Here is a 15,253-nt window from a genome sequence, read left to right on the forward strand (position 1 = left end):
ACTCTGACCTACAAGTTGTCAATGGCCATGAGTGGTACATACCCCATCATGGTGTTTTTCACCCAAAGAAGCCAGGCAAGCTTCGAGTAGTTTTTTTGATTGTAGTGCTGTGTTTAATGGACAAAGTTTAAACAATCACCTTCTACAAGGTCCTGACTTAACAAACACCCTTATTGGAGTCCTCTGTCGCTTTCGCATGGAAAAGGTTGCATTTGCGTGCGACATTGAACAAATGTTTCATCAATTTAGAGTCGCCGAGAAAGATCGAAACTACTTGAGGTTCTTTTGGTGGTCAGATAGTAGTATGAAACAACCTGTAGTGTATCGTATGTGTGTTCACCTATTCGGCGCCAGTTCTTCCCCCGGTTGCGCAAATTTTGGGTTTAAAACAGATTGCCAAGGACAATGAACTTGAGTTTGGAGAAGAAGTAGCTAACTTCTTGCGACACAATTTTTATGTGGATGATGGACTCAAGTCTGTTCCTTCTGTCGAAGAAGCTATTCGCATGATAGATTCTAGTCAGGCAATGTGCAAAAGGGGCGGTGTTAGATTGCACAAATTCTTAAGCAATTCTAAGGAAGTTATAAGTCACGTGTCACCAGAAGACAGGGCTAGTGGACTTGCAGATTTTGATATTCTTACTGATAGTTTTCATGTTGAAAGAACATTGGGCGTTCAATGGTGTATCGAGTCTGATTGCTTTCAGTTCAGAATAGTCTTGAGTGACAAACCTTTAACCAGAAGAGGAGTTCTGTCCACGGTTAGCTCCGTATATGACCCTTTGGGATTTATTTCACCAGTTATCCTTGTAGGCAAGCAGATACTGCAGCAGCTATGTGCACAGAATGCAGACTGGGATGATCCAGTTCCTGACAACTTAAAATCAAAATGGGAGCAGTGGAGAAATGAGCTTAACATTCTTGGGTCACTTAGAATAAGCAGATGTTTTAAGCCTAAGGAGTTTGGTGAAGTCATATCTGCTGAAATACATCACTTTTCAGATGCAAGCATGGACGGCTATGGTCAGTGTTCATACCTCAGATTAATTGATAACAAGGGCCAGGTCAATTGTTCTCTTCTTATGAGTAAGGCTAGAGTTGCACCACTCAAGCCTATCACTATTCCTCGTCTTGAGCTGGCTGCAGCTGTTGTCTCAGTAAAAATTAGCGTCTTATTACGACAAGAGTTACAATTTCCAGATGCACTTGAGTATTTTTGGACTGATAGTAAGGTAGTTATTGGTTATGTTGGGAACGATTCACGGAGATTTCATGTGTATGTAGCTAATCGTGTCCAACAGATTAGAAGTCACAGTGATCCATCCCAGTGGAGGTATGTTGAGTCAGAACTCAGTCCTGCGGATATTGCATCAAGGGGTTCATCGGCTTATGCCCTTGTACACAAGTCCAATTGGTTTAAAGGCCCAGATTTCTTGTGGAATATTCAACTTCCACCTATCGAAAATGTAATCCCGCCTTTGTCAGATGATGATAAGGAGCTAAAAAAGGCTCATACATTCAGAACCTTCGGTGCTTCTACCAATCTAGGGGAAATCTGTTCGCGTTTCGAGTATTTCTCTAGCTGGAGACGATTGAAACTTCAGTTGCTCTATGTCTTAAGCACATTGTCTGTCTTAACAAACGTGTTAGGTCGTCCAAAGCTGAACAGCCGATTGCTCAGACTGAGGGAGAGGCGAGTTGTCAGTCTGCCGTATCAGTGGACGATTTGTTAGTAGCAGAACAAATCGTTGTCAAGGCTGTGCAAGCGGATGCATTTTATGAAGTAATTAAAACTCTCCGTAACCTAAATGTGTCGGACAAGTTGTCTGATCACGAGATATTAAAGTTAGGAAAATTTGCTTTGAAGGGAAATTCTCCCATATTTCGCTTAGATCCTTTCCTTGATCAGTTTGGACTTTTGCGTGTTGGTGGTCGTATAAAACGGGCTGAGCTGACATTTGGTTTTTAAGCACCCTGTTATTCTTCCCAAAAGAGGACACGTTACCGAACTCATTATTCGTCACTTTCACGAACATGTCCATCACCAGGGAAGAGGAATAACTATCAACGAGATCCGTTCCAGTGGTTTTTGGATTGTTAATCTCAATTCGAGAGTTTCGAGCTACATTTCTGGTTGCGTAGTATGTAAGAGGTTGCGTGGAACTACACAAGTTCAAAAAATGGCTGACTTGCCAATAGACAGGCTCCAACCTGCTCCTCCTTTTACATACAGCGGAGTTGACTACTTTGGGCCCTGGTATGTCAGGGAAGGCCGCAAACAACTTAAAAGATACGGGGCCATATTTACATGCTTATTATGTAGAGCAGTTCACATTGAGGTAGCGTCTTCTCTTGATACGGACTCATTCATTAATGCCTTGCGCAGGTTCTTGTCAATACGTGGTCCAATTCGAGTACTTAGGTCGGATAGGGGCACCAATTTTATTGGTGCAGCTCGTGAATTAAGAGAGGCTGTTTCAGAAATGGACGATGACCGTGTAAGTCAGTATTTACTTGAATCAAATTGTGACTATGTTGTTTTTAAAACAAACGTTCCGTCTGCCAGCCATATGGGCTGAGTATTGGAACGTCAGCTAAGATCAATTCGAAATGTCCTTAGTTCCCTGATGTATCAGAATGGGTCTCAACTGGATGATGAAGGTCTCAGAACCTTCATGTGTGAAGCTGCGGCAGTGGTTAACAGCAGACCCTTAACTGTAGAAAACCTCAATGACCCATTGTCACTGGACCCCTTAACGCCAAATCACTTGTTAACCATGAAATCTAGTGTTGTCTTATCACCTCCTGGTCAGTTCGAAAAGTCTGATCTTTACTCTCGGAAACGTTGGAGGCGTGTTCAGTATTTAGCTGATGAATTTTAGAATCATAGTTACAAAACTTGCAAGCCAGAAGCAAATGGGTTAAACCAGAACAGAATCTTTCTGTGGGAGATGTAGTTCTAGTCAAGGATGACAATGTCCCAAGATGTCAGTGGTCGCTTGGTCGTGTAAGTCAGGCGGAACCAGATCAAGATGGCCTTGTCAGAAAGGGAACAGTTGCTGTTGGTGATTCCTCTCTTGGTAAAGATGGAAGGCGTAACAAAAAAAAATCTGGAAAGTAGATCCCTCGGAAGCACCGAAAGCAATGCAAACAGTGAAAATTGCAGACTCGGTTTGATTGAGTCTGTTCATGGGCAGTAATGGAAAATGCAACACTGCCCACGCCCCCTAGCACCGGCTTAAGCAGTATTCAATCTTCAAATCTAAATGAGTTGAAATCAATGATCCCGAAGGACCAGAAAATATAACAACACTGAGATGAAGTCGGGGCGACTTTTAACGGCCGCCACACAGCACTTAACACCCGCTGTTGTGAAGTAAATAAAATCTGGAAAGTAGATCCCTCGGAAGCACCGAAAGCAATGCAAACAGTGAAAATTGCAGACTCGGTTTGATTGAGTCTGTTCATGGGCAGTAATGGAAAATGCAACACTGCCCACGACCCCTAGCACCGGCTTAAGCAGTATTCAATCTTCAAATCTAAATGAGTTGAAATCAATGATCCCGAAGGACCAGAAAATATAACAACACTGAGATGAAGTCGGGGCGACTTTTTACGGCCGCCACACAGCACTTAACACCCGCTGTTGTGAAGTAAATAAAATCTGGAAAGTAGATCCCTCGGAAGCACCGAAAGCAATGCAAACAGTGAAAATTGCAGACTCGGTTTGATTGAGTCTGTTCATGGGCAGTAATGGAAAATGCAAAACTGCCCACGCCCCCTAGCACCGGCTTAAGCAGTATTCAATCTTCAAATCTAAATGAGTTGAAATCAATGATCCCGAAGGACCAGAAAATATAACAACACTGAGATGAAGTCGGGGCGACTTTTTACGGCCGCCACACAGCACTTAACACCCGCTGACCTTGTTGGAACGACCAATCCATAAATTGGTGTTATTGTGAACCGGGATAATTCCCCATCGGGAAGCCTTTTTTAATTGTTGTGCGCAATAAATGAATCGGTTTTTCAAGTTTTGAGAAACAGTGCTATGTCGCAATTGAGAAATATTGCCTTTCTTTTAAATTCAAGTTTTAGGTTTATGTTTATGTAATAAGTCCCTCTCCAGATTCATTTGGGGGTTTTTTGCTCATATTGTAATTCTGTATACTTAAAATTAATTTGTCTGTAATCAGTTGATGTATGGTTCAGATGTGATGCCTTATGTGAATGCTTCGAAACTTTTAAGATTTAATAAGCAATAATTGCTGCAATGATGTTATCACTTTAAGGGTTTCTACTTTAACTCTAGGTTATGTAATTTATATCCCTATATATATATATATATATATATATTTTTTTTTATTGCCTTGGAAAATTAGGAAACCTAATTTTGGGGAGCCATGTAACTGACTGTCATAAGATGACAACGATAATATCCGTTATTCATTGAATATTTAGGTCAAATAGATTACCTCCCTTTTTACGTTGCTCCGCCATTTGCAGAATTTTAGGCGCAAATAGATAGAATACTCAGTTTTTCTTAAATATAAGGTGCTTAAATATGTATAGGCCTAAAGAGGTATATTTTAGTAGTCCTTAATAAAATATCACGTTGTTTTTGTAGAATCATAGTTATTAAATAGTTTTTTCGTTGAATTTACATATAGAATGTCATACTCTGTTTTCGCGGTTTTCTAAATTTCGGATAGATATTTTTGAAAAGAATTAAAGGAAATCACTCCTTAATAGGCATCACTTACAAAATACATCCAAGTATAATTCTGACTATTATTGCGTAATTCAAATAGTATTTTGTGATGTAAGTTTTGCATACCAATTGTACTGATGAGAAACTGAATTCTTGTATGTTTTGAATTTCAGTTTGACGTAGACAACCGAATAAAGAATGAATAAGGTCTTCAGTCTGTCTTGGGTACTAATATTTCACCTTATATTTCGCTAAGTGTTGTAATCGTATCCGACAACACTTACACATTACTTTGAAATAAAAATAATAAGATAACTGTACCTAATAATGAGAAATGTAGTTACCCGTCATTTAATTATTAATGGAAATGTCTTTCTTTTCCCCTTGTATGTACTTAGTTTAAAATAAGAATACCAACTATTTCAAATCATATTTCCCCGAATAATTTCAGATTTACTACTGTTTTGGTCCTCTACTGTTCTGGGTGCAGGTAAGAACAAAAGATTGAAATCCACTGTGCAATTCAACCGATTAGATATAATGCATAAAAAGTGTTGTTAATATTCAAGGTTTAGCCAAATGTCGATTAACAGTTATACTCCAAATGGATAAGTATTACACTAAATATAGAAAATGTTCCTATATAATTAGTAGTTTATAGGTGTAAATATGTAGCAAATTAGAAAAACAAAGTCGGCTTTTTAGCTTGGTTTGGTTAAAAAAGGGTTAGACCAAAAACTTACTAATGCGTATATTTCATTCATTTGATTATAGAAACAGATATACTTAAATATTAGAAATGACTATGTTGAAAAGACAACTTCTCTGATCTTTAAAGAAGTTGGTATGTCACTGGTTTTAGCCTGTATTAAAAGTCTAAAAAGGTAAATGGATTAAAGGGAAATTGTGGAAGCTAAGCATGATTTTAATACTTCGAAGTATCAATACTGAAATTTCGCTTCCCATTTACTTAAACTAGCCGAGGGTCTTAATCTCCCGGAATAAAAGAGAGTCATGTGCTCTTTAGTATGATAGTACAATTTATCTGAAAGAAGGTTTTCAAGAGCAAACCATAACAGCTTCTTTCCTCTCAAAATGCATTCAAAGCATAGGATTATATCCATGTTACTTGTCTGTGTATAGTTCAACAACAAGGTCCCTATACGTAATATAATGCTTAATAATAATCGCAAGTATGAAGCAACAAGTGAGTTCTAATTTGATGCTGGCTTTTTCAGGTAACCCGCTTACAGTTTTGCAACCCATCTTACAGTTTGTTGCAGATTTTTGTTTCATGACAGGCACTGTCTGTATTACACGTAATATGGCAAAGTACTTTCGGAAACTGCAAGGTAAATGCTCCAAGATGTGTACAACAAGCACTTTTTGTTACGTTATCATTGTCAGTTATACATTTAATTATTGTTTGCAAACGAAGTCATCCTAAATATGAGCAAGTAACATCAGCATTATTTTGTGTAATAGTTATTACGTACCAAATCCCGCTTTTTATTGTAATTCTGAGGTAATGTATAAATACATAAATCTGTATGCATGCATGTATTGATGTATACATATATGCATATATACCGTATGTTAAGTGAATTTTAATTTGAATCACTATTATTTTAAATGTGTAGTAATTATTGTAAACTGTGATAGTATTATGTTTTAGTAGTCTCTTATAACTCTACTAAAGAGTGGCAAAGTACATGTATATATAGAATTTTATCATGTCTTTAATATTGGTTTGTGTACTTTGATGAGACTTTAATAAACAATAAAATCTAAAAAGATACATGACATTATTGAGAATAGCGGCTTGGTAAACTCGTTAATTTTGTTAGAATGCAATAATATCTAAAGCTATAATATAGCTATCAATCGTAGAAGTAGCAGAGGAGCAGAAGTGGCGGTAATAATAACAATAACAGTAATAATAAATTATAAAACGTTTGTTGTGAGAAAATTATGGTGTTACAAGATATTTCTTTTCAATCAAGATGAGTGCATAGCAAGATCATGTTAAAATATTACCAATCTGTTGTATTGTTGCTTTTATACACATTAATTCAAGGCTATGTTTAATATGTCTATTATAATGAGAGACACCTCTTGATTACTCAAAACTATGCCATTTAAGATTGATTAAAAGTACTATCTGGTCTTCTTTTCTCCATTTCAGATACCATTTCAAACAGAATGACTGAGATAAGCATCTGTTAAAAATAAAAAACAAAATAAAACAAAGGCAAAAAAGAAAAAAAAACAAGAAACAAACAACAACAAGAAAACAAGAGATGATTTTTAAAAATGCATTTAATTTTTTTTTTATTGAATAAGGTAAATAAATATATCCATCAAACAACAATCTCCACTTTTAAAATAGGATTTCAGACTATGATATGTGACTCACTTATTTTCTTTGTCAATGATTTCAAAGGATCTTCTTATAATTTTATTACATCTTAATAAAATCTGAAAAGTAGATCCCTCGGAAGCACCGAAAACAAGGCAAACAGTGAAAATTGCAGACTCGGTTTGATTGAGTCTGTTCATGAGCAGTAATGGAAAATGCAACACTGCCTACGCCCCCTAGCACCGGCTTAAGCAGTATTCAATCTTCAAATCTAAATGAGTTGAAATCAATGATCCCGAAGGACCAGAAAATATAACAACACTGAGATGAAGTCGGGGCGACTTTTTACGGCCGCCACACAGCACTTAACACCCGCTGTTGTGAAGTAAATAAAATCTGAAAAGTAGATCCCTCGGAAGCACCGAAAACAAGGCAAAAAGTGAAAATTGCAGACTCGGTTTGATTGAGTCTGTTCATGAGCAGTAATGGAAAATGCAACACTGACTTGTTGCTTGATAAAAATGTACAATAATTTTATTTCAGCATCAAATTGCACTGATAACAAAAATATGGACTGCGAAACATTGGACAAACTGTTCGATGTATGCGACGACATACATAATGCAAAAACTGTTTGCAGGAACTTCTGTAATTTATGCTCATTAGGTTAGTCCCATAAAAGTTGATATGTCTAGAAAAAAATGCTAAAATGTTATGCCATCATCCACTATTTCATTGGATGCGGTATAGTTCAATGCGTTAACACATCGAGTGTTCTAGTTAATGGGTACTTGTATATTTGAATTTGCCAAATGCAGTAAAAGGGAACTTAATATATAAATACAAAATAAAAGTATAGTGTATAATGATATGTATTTCATACACATATTTTCAAAATATTTATACACTATATCCAGTTGATGGAAATTGGGCTGAATAGACTTCCTGGTCAAGTTGTGACGTCACATGTGGACAAGGAAAATATACAAGAATCAGAACGTGTACCGATCCTGCACCAGCGTACCAAGGTTTGGATTGTGAAGGAAACGCTATCGATACAAAACCTTGTGTGAAGCCACTTTGTCCAGGTGACCATACTTAATAAGACCGAAATTTTCACACGATTTCACATTACAACTAGCTATTTCATTTATGCATGTGAGGTAATAACCTTGAGGAATATCTTTCACTATCATTCACTCTCTATCGTATACAAATATAATGAATTAATAAATTAGATTTCACGTAGAAATCCACTATAACTGAACGTAGCTTATATCTAAACTCTTCATTTATCGCAAGATATCTATGAATCTATTGAAATTTGATTTAACAATATTTCAGTACATGGCGGATGGTCAGATTGGTCCAACTGGGGATCGTGCCCGATTACTTGTGGAATAGGAATACAGAAACGATTCAGAAACTGTTCTAATCCATACCCTTTTAGGTATGGGGAACATTGTTTCGGAAACACAGTAGATATGAGAATTTGTATTGTATATGAAATATAATTTTCCACAAATTGAACACGCTCATACTGTCTCGGGCTTATTTGATGATAAAGTAGCCGAGCCACTCGCATGTGAAATAGTAAATACACTTCACATCGATTAATGTTTTTACAAATTCAGATGGTGCATGGACAAAATGGAACAGCAGGGGTACATGCAGTGTTTATAACGGAGCTTTACGTAAACGGTCAAGATCGTGTTCAAAGAACCGATTTTCTCTTTTTGGAAAAACATGTGAAAGAGATTTGACACAGATTCAGATGTGCAGCAGACGAGAATGCCGTAAGTATCTATGCAAGATTTAATAATGGAGAGATAATATGCGTATCCTCCGTCCTGCGAATAACATTGTACAAATATTTAAGAACATCACAATGTGTTTTCACAAGCAATACCATTTGAGTAAGCATGGTTCTGGGGTATAAATTATTTTGCTTGAATTAAACCCATCCTAATTTGTCACTGCATAAATTTGGCTTTGTTATATGAAGAAGATAAATAAAATGATTATGTAGCATTAAGAGTTCAGTTTATTAGTATATCTGTAATCTGTAGGTTTCTGCTCGCTCCTAGCTGCATAAAACGGCGTTTTGAAATGAGTTTCGAAATCTTAATTCTACGTTGACTGCATGGAATCCGCTTTCATGAGGTGTTTAGATATCGGTTATATCATGGGAGCGGTAAACAGTGTAAAAGAATGATAGCGCATCGAATCATCGTTATTGTTGCGTACATACTAATATAAACATGAAAAATGATACAATTTGATACAAAGAAATCGGAGGTGTTTTGCCTATAACCCCTTTCAGGACCTAACAGTATTGTCACCATTTTACAGTTTCGTTATTTAACAAATGTTATTCGTAAGAAAATGGGACAGACATGGTTAACTGCGATGAACTGTGTGATAATTTTTTTTAGTGCCGCTTACATCATGCAGCAGTAAACGAAGCTACAATTCAAGTTTCACAAACGTTGCTCTCAGAAAGAATGTTAAGTTAAGCTCTTTATATCTCAACTTTCAAGGAGACCTGATGGTAAGTTACAGATTTTTTTCCAAACTGTTTGTCAGGACAAGCCTATAAAATTGTCGGAGAGACTTATGAATAATGACTGTTTTTATTAATGCTAATCATCACCCAAACGGTACGCTCTAGGGGATATGAAACGATGAATAGCTGTTCGGTTGTAATTTATATTTAAATAATACTAATTGCAAAAGGCTATGTTTCTTTTTTTGTTAGCTTCTTGTTGACTAAACACCATTTTAACACTATTGCTGTTATTTGATGCAGGTCACTTGAATTTGACTATATTCCTAGACACTCTACCAGCACCTGCTATTTCTGAACAAGTAACTAACATCTCGATGACCGTATTGAGTGAAGGACGAACACCACCAGACGTATTCCCACCTGCTTTTATGTTTAACTCTGTACCTCAAGTTAAGATATTATTGTAGTTTTCAGGGCTTGATATTACGAAGTAAGTAATTATAATGTTTAGTATATATTTTAAGGTTGATGGTAACCGAACTACATTCATGCATACAAACTTTGATGCAAATCCTTACGCAATGATTGATTTGGGAGACACATATCTGGTATATTCCATCTACATCGTCAATCGTAAAGATTGTTGTCGTACGTATATCATAATAATAGAGAGTCGTTTTTTCTTTCTTGCTGATTTATTTGTTACAAATGTATCGTTATATGTTTATGTAATAACACAGGACACTCAAAACGTCCTGCTGATATTTCGTTGTTTGCTAATTGTATCCTGCTTTCTATTATTTCAAATAAGTTTGAAATCCACAGCTATAAATGTGCGTAGACAGTGCAAAAGTACACCATATGCATTAACATTCTAATTAGTTTCAGAACGGAAAGTTTTAAATTTTTACTGTAAATGCCAAATCACATCAGTTGCTTTAAAAGTACGATTCATTACTATACGTTGTTAAGCTATCTGTTCATATTACGTTTGCGATGAAGTAAACGCGTAAATTACAATTGATGACTTAAAAAACTATTTTCAGAATACAACAATAAATACGCAGCTCTGTTGAATCAATTGATTGATACTTATGTCTGACTGTACAATAATAATTGTTGTGATTTAAAAAGTCTCGGAAAATATCAAGGTAAAGCAGCTGATTCAGAACATCTATATCAATTTTACTATATTGTTATAGTACCGCTTGTTGATTAAATTGCCAAATGCTAGTATTCCCTTTTTATCTATGGAATACCAACTTCTACCTGTACATGATATATATCTGTCACCACATACACAATAACGTTTAATCAGGTCGTCAAAATATTTATTTTGTATTTATAGTTGTTCCTTCAGAAAGTCTAGACACACTTCTTTCAATGTTTGAATATTTTTCAGCTATAAGACTCCATGACGTCTCTGTCCAGATAGGAAATGATCTTTCAAGATTGGACATTGCTGCTCGTCACAAAGCTGCCATTGGTGCTGATTGTACGCTTCAGTTCCCTAAGCCATACAGAGGTCGTTATGTACAAATTCAACTAGAAGCCACAGCGTATCTACAAATTGGTGAAGTTGAAGTGTACAGAGTAATATGAAACTGTCATTTTATCTGAGAAAACGAATATTTTGTAGATATCTCAATTGAATGGCTGAGCATTGTATTTGTGTTTCTTATCCAGTTATCCAGTATTTTAAAATCTAATTTATTATCCTCCGCCTGTTTCGAACGAAAAAGGGGGTGGGAAACATAGAAATCGGCTGCGTTCGTCCGTCCGACTGTCCGTCTGTACGTCACATTTCTTGTCCGGTCGATAACTCTGGCTTCAATGAAGAGATCTTGAATTAACTTGGCATGAATGTTCCCCATAATGAGACGACGTGTTAAGAACAAGACCCAGAAACCTAGCTCCAAAGTTGTCACATTTGGTGGTCAAAAGGTAACAGGTTCTGTTTCGTGCACGGTCCATAACTCTGCAATTCATCGAAGAATTTTGAAATTACTTTGCAGAAATGTTCCCTATAATGAGACGACGTGTCATGCGAAAGATCCGGACAACAACATTTATCAAGGGATTTCAAGATTACTTGGCAAAAATAATCCCCGTAAGACGATGACGTGCCAGACCCAGACCTCTGTCTCAAAGGTCAAGGGGACGCTTGGAGGTCAAAGTTAATAGGTCACTTTTTAAAACAGTCATTGAAACAAATTGATTTCTCACACTCTATAACAAGGTCAAGATCGGGCTTGAGAAAAAAACATTTTTGTTATTTTTTTGTCTGGTCAGTAACTTTTTAATGCAAGAATGTATCTTAAAAATTTGACATAAATATTCATCATTACAAGAAAATGTGACATGTGCAAAGGTCAAGGATACAGGCACCCAAGTAAACTTTCTTTTTATGGTACATTCAATTGTTCCCTGTTTATACGATAAAAGTACAATACAATGTACTTCTTTTGCAACAAATTTAATCAATGTATCGAAGTACAGAAAGGCTGGCGACCACAAACACTGAATGAAAAAATGTTTGCCCCACCTGAAACTTTATAAACAAAAAAGAGAAGGAATAATTGCAAAGCAATATAAAGTGTCTTATGGGTTAATAGCATTTCTTACAAAAAGGAGGTATTATAAAGACCATTAGCAAGAAACAGAGGAACTATAAAGGAGGAAGGAGTATAGAATTCACAATTACCCTTAGTTGCCAAATCAAGCATCCGTTTGTGTATAAACTCTCGGCTTTTACTCTAAATTTGTTAAGATATTTGCACATTTTACATTCGTCAACGTTCAGAGATATATAAAGCAACTCACTACATTAACTCATTAATTTCATCATGAAATGTTTCTTTCTCAAAATAATTTTAGGTTAGAGATCACCAAATATTCATGGTGCATATTGGTAAATATATCATTATTATGATTGCAATACGTTAGATTGACATACAATGCAGCTCAACATTTACCAACGCTGGAATTAACTTTCACTGATGTGTAATTTAAAAAGAAGTTTCATTAGAACCATATAAATGTCATGTATTTCATTTGTTTATTAATTACTTCCCTTTAATATGATAAAATATTTCATTACATTTTTATTTCTTTTTTGCCAATTAAAATATGAAATCACAATAATTATTTTTAATATATTGCTTTCTTTACTTTGAAGAAGATGTTGTATTGCCATGCCATATGTTTTGTGAAATATATTCCTAGGTGGGGGACGTTGGTAACGATTTCTTGTTTCGTTTCAATAATAAACAATGACAATTTTTTCTTAACTGATGTAAAAGACAAAAAGTACTGAAGCAGACTTGTAAAAGGTTCCCGAAGGAGTAAATGTGACAATGTGTTACGTTTTAGGCTGTAATTAATCTTTTTGTACAGGATTTATATGTCTTCATGTACCTTCAAGTAGAGATCCATTGCATTGTACGTTTGATATTTAAATGTTAAGTAATCGTTTTTATCATACTTACTAAGAGAAAAGATTAATACAATAAAAGTTTATCTGGTTACACTCTCCCTATATAAATAAACATAAACTCTGATAACATGTGTATTTCCTTTTGTTAAAAGTTTTGAAAAGTGATTTTATTCAACTGAAAGTTATGTAATGCCAGATTCTAATAATATGTCTTTTATGTAGATGAAATAGGGAAGCAGTATTTCATAGAACAGACGAGTGCGTAAGCATCAAGTGAGTTATAGACTTAGCGCCTAATAATAGATACAGTGAGTGCGAATTAGGTGTAACACCGGTCTGTTATATAATTTTGATTCTGAAAGTCCTTTACACAAAGTACTAGATCAAATAAGATATAACACTGTCTCGGCACCAGTGTGGCGCCAAATTATACGTCGATGTGACGTCAGACTTCCGTGTTTAAACGGAAATGTGCATGGATTTTTCATACTTGAATAGACATTTATATCTAATGATTAAAATATTTTGGTGAAAAATGAAAGATAGTATATTTGAATAAAGTTAGAAGTCTACATATTTTGAAGTTAATATGTCTTCTTTGCTATAGGACTACAATAATAAACATGGAAATTTCAAATCCATATGGACATTATCAATTTTATAAATTGGGCAAACGATTTACATTTCTTCTTGTCAACACTTTAGTCAATGTGAAGCATAGATATAAGCTAGGATTCAGTTGTCACGAGCTATAATGCTGCTATTTGTGTCGACAATTGTCTCTGAGCTGCAACAAATGTGTTGTATGATATGGGTAGGGATTCTACCTTTCGGACTCTACGACAAAAATGCTTCAATGTATCAGACTTATATATTTAGTTGTAAATATCAGTTTACGTCTATACTTGTACTTATAACGATAGCGAGCACATTAATCCATCTCGTCATGTTGCATAACGGTTGACAGCATGAATATCTGACGAAATGACATATAGGGCAATATAAGTGAACAAAAGATCAGGATTTAATAATAATAACTGAGTCACCTTACTTAATCAGACAAGTCAAAATAAAGGGATAAATATATAGGAAAACAACATTCTTAACAAATCTTCTGTGGCCATAAATGGTATTATTTCATAAAACGGATGGTGAATTGTCAACACACGACAAATTACAAACAAATAAACAACGAACAAACTGACACATACTGGAGAATATCCCTTTATATATTTCTAATTCTCTTGTATATACAGCAATACTATCAACATACGTTTGCGAAGATCACTGTGGCAATTTCAGTTACTGCAAATTACTATTTACCAAGAGTGTTATATAATTCAATACGGGGCCTCCGTGGCCGAGTGGTTAGAGTCGTTGACTTCAAACCATTTGCCCCTCATCGATGTGGGTTCGAAACCTCATTTGAGGCGTAGAATTCTTCACGTGAGGAAGCCATCCAGCTGGCTTACGGAAGGTCGGTGGTTCTACCCAGGTGCCCGCTCGTGATGAAATTATGTACGGAGGGGCACCTGGGGTCTTCCTCCACCATTAAAGCTGGAAAGTCGCCATATGACCTAAAATTGTGTCGGTGCGACGTTAAACCCAACAAAATAAATAAATAAATATAATTCAATACAATACTGGATTTTTGAAAACGTTTTGCTTACATTGAATGTTGTTTTTGAAAACAAAATGTTTTAAACAATATAGGCACATATAATTCTCTATAGATATATACATAATCAGAAAAAATTCAACTGAATAAATAAAATACATAATAAAATAAAATCACAATATGAAAGTTTTATGCTAATCAATAAAAAAAAACAAAATAAAAAACAATGAAATTAATCATTATTTCTTTTCAATGTTTGAAAATCATCTAAAATATTCATTGGTTACTTAACATAAAATAGTTTAAGAATCATTTCCACCTAGACTTTAAAATTCAATGACTGATAAATATAACCTATATAAAAGAACATCATATCCTGTGAAAACTATGCAATCAAAACAAATAGATATAGCCTTCACACACTTCCATGCCAGTATTGAAATGTATTTAAATCGCAATATTGTATTAACGACTTCCATCTTGCATCATTTAAACTTTTCCTTGAAACTTTTATGCTCAATAAATGTTAGAGATCTTTTAAAAACACTCAAAAAGAAAAAAAGTCTTCCAAAGGTCAGAATAAAAATAACACATACTCTTATCGGTAAAAATACGGACAG

The 15,253-nt window shown here is 35.2% G+C and overlaps 2 protein-coding genes and 1 long non-coding RNA gene across 3 annotated transcripts; all 3 read left to right on the plus strand.

Moving 5' to 3' along the window:
* Nucleotides 1-392: 392 nt before the first annotated feature.
* On the plus strand, nucleotides 393-1,733 carry LOC128554948 (uncharacterized; the record flags this gene model as incomplete). The annotated part of the gene is made up of 1 exon (XM_053536284.1): nucleotides 393-1,733. A coding segment is annotated over one exon (1,341 nt), but the record flags the coding sequence as incomplete, so codon positions are not given.
* Nucleotides 1,734-5,150: 3,417 nt separating this feature from the next.
* Nucleotides 5,151-8,564, plus strand: LOC128554950 (uncharacterized). Its single transcript, XR_008369740.1, has 4 exons — nucleotides 5,151-5,201; nucleotides 7,614-7,736; nucleotides 7,988-8,158; nucleotides 8,415-8,564. It is a non-coding gene; the product is annotated as an uncharacterized LOC128554950 (long non-coding RNA).
* Nucleotides 8,565-8,745: 181 nt separating this feature from the next.
* On the plus strand, nucleotides 8,746-11,245 carry LOC128554951 (uncharacterized). Its single transcript, XM_053536288.1, has 4 exons — nucleotides 8,746-8,866; nucleotides 9,506-9,621; nucleotides 10,104-10,227; nucleotides 10,982-11,245. The coding sequence occupies exons 1-4, from the start codon at nucleotides 8,845-8,847 to the stop codon at nucleotides 11,179-11,181; spliced, it is 462 nt and encodes a 153-aa protein (XP_053392263.1). The 5' UTR covers nucleotides 8,746-8,844; the 3' UTR covers nucleotides 11,182-11,245.
* Nucleotides 11,246-15,253: the final 4,008 nt, after the last annotated feature.

This window comes from Mercenaria mercenaria, unplaced genomic scaffold (genome assembly GCF_021730395.1).
Source record: "Mercenaria mercenaria strain notata unplaced genomic scaffold, MADL_Memer_1 contig_893, whole genome shotgun sequence".
NCBI lineage: Eukaryota > Metazoa > Mollusca > Bivalvia > Venerida > Veneridae > Mercenaria > Mercenaria mercenaria.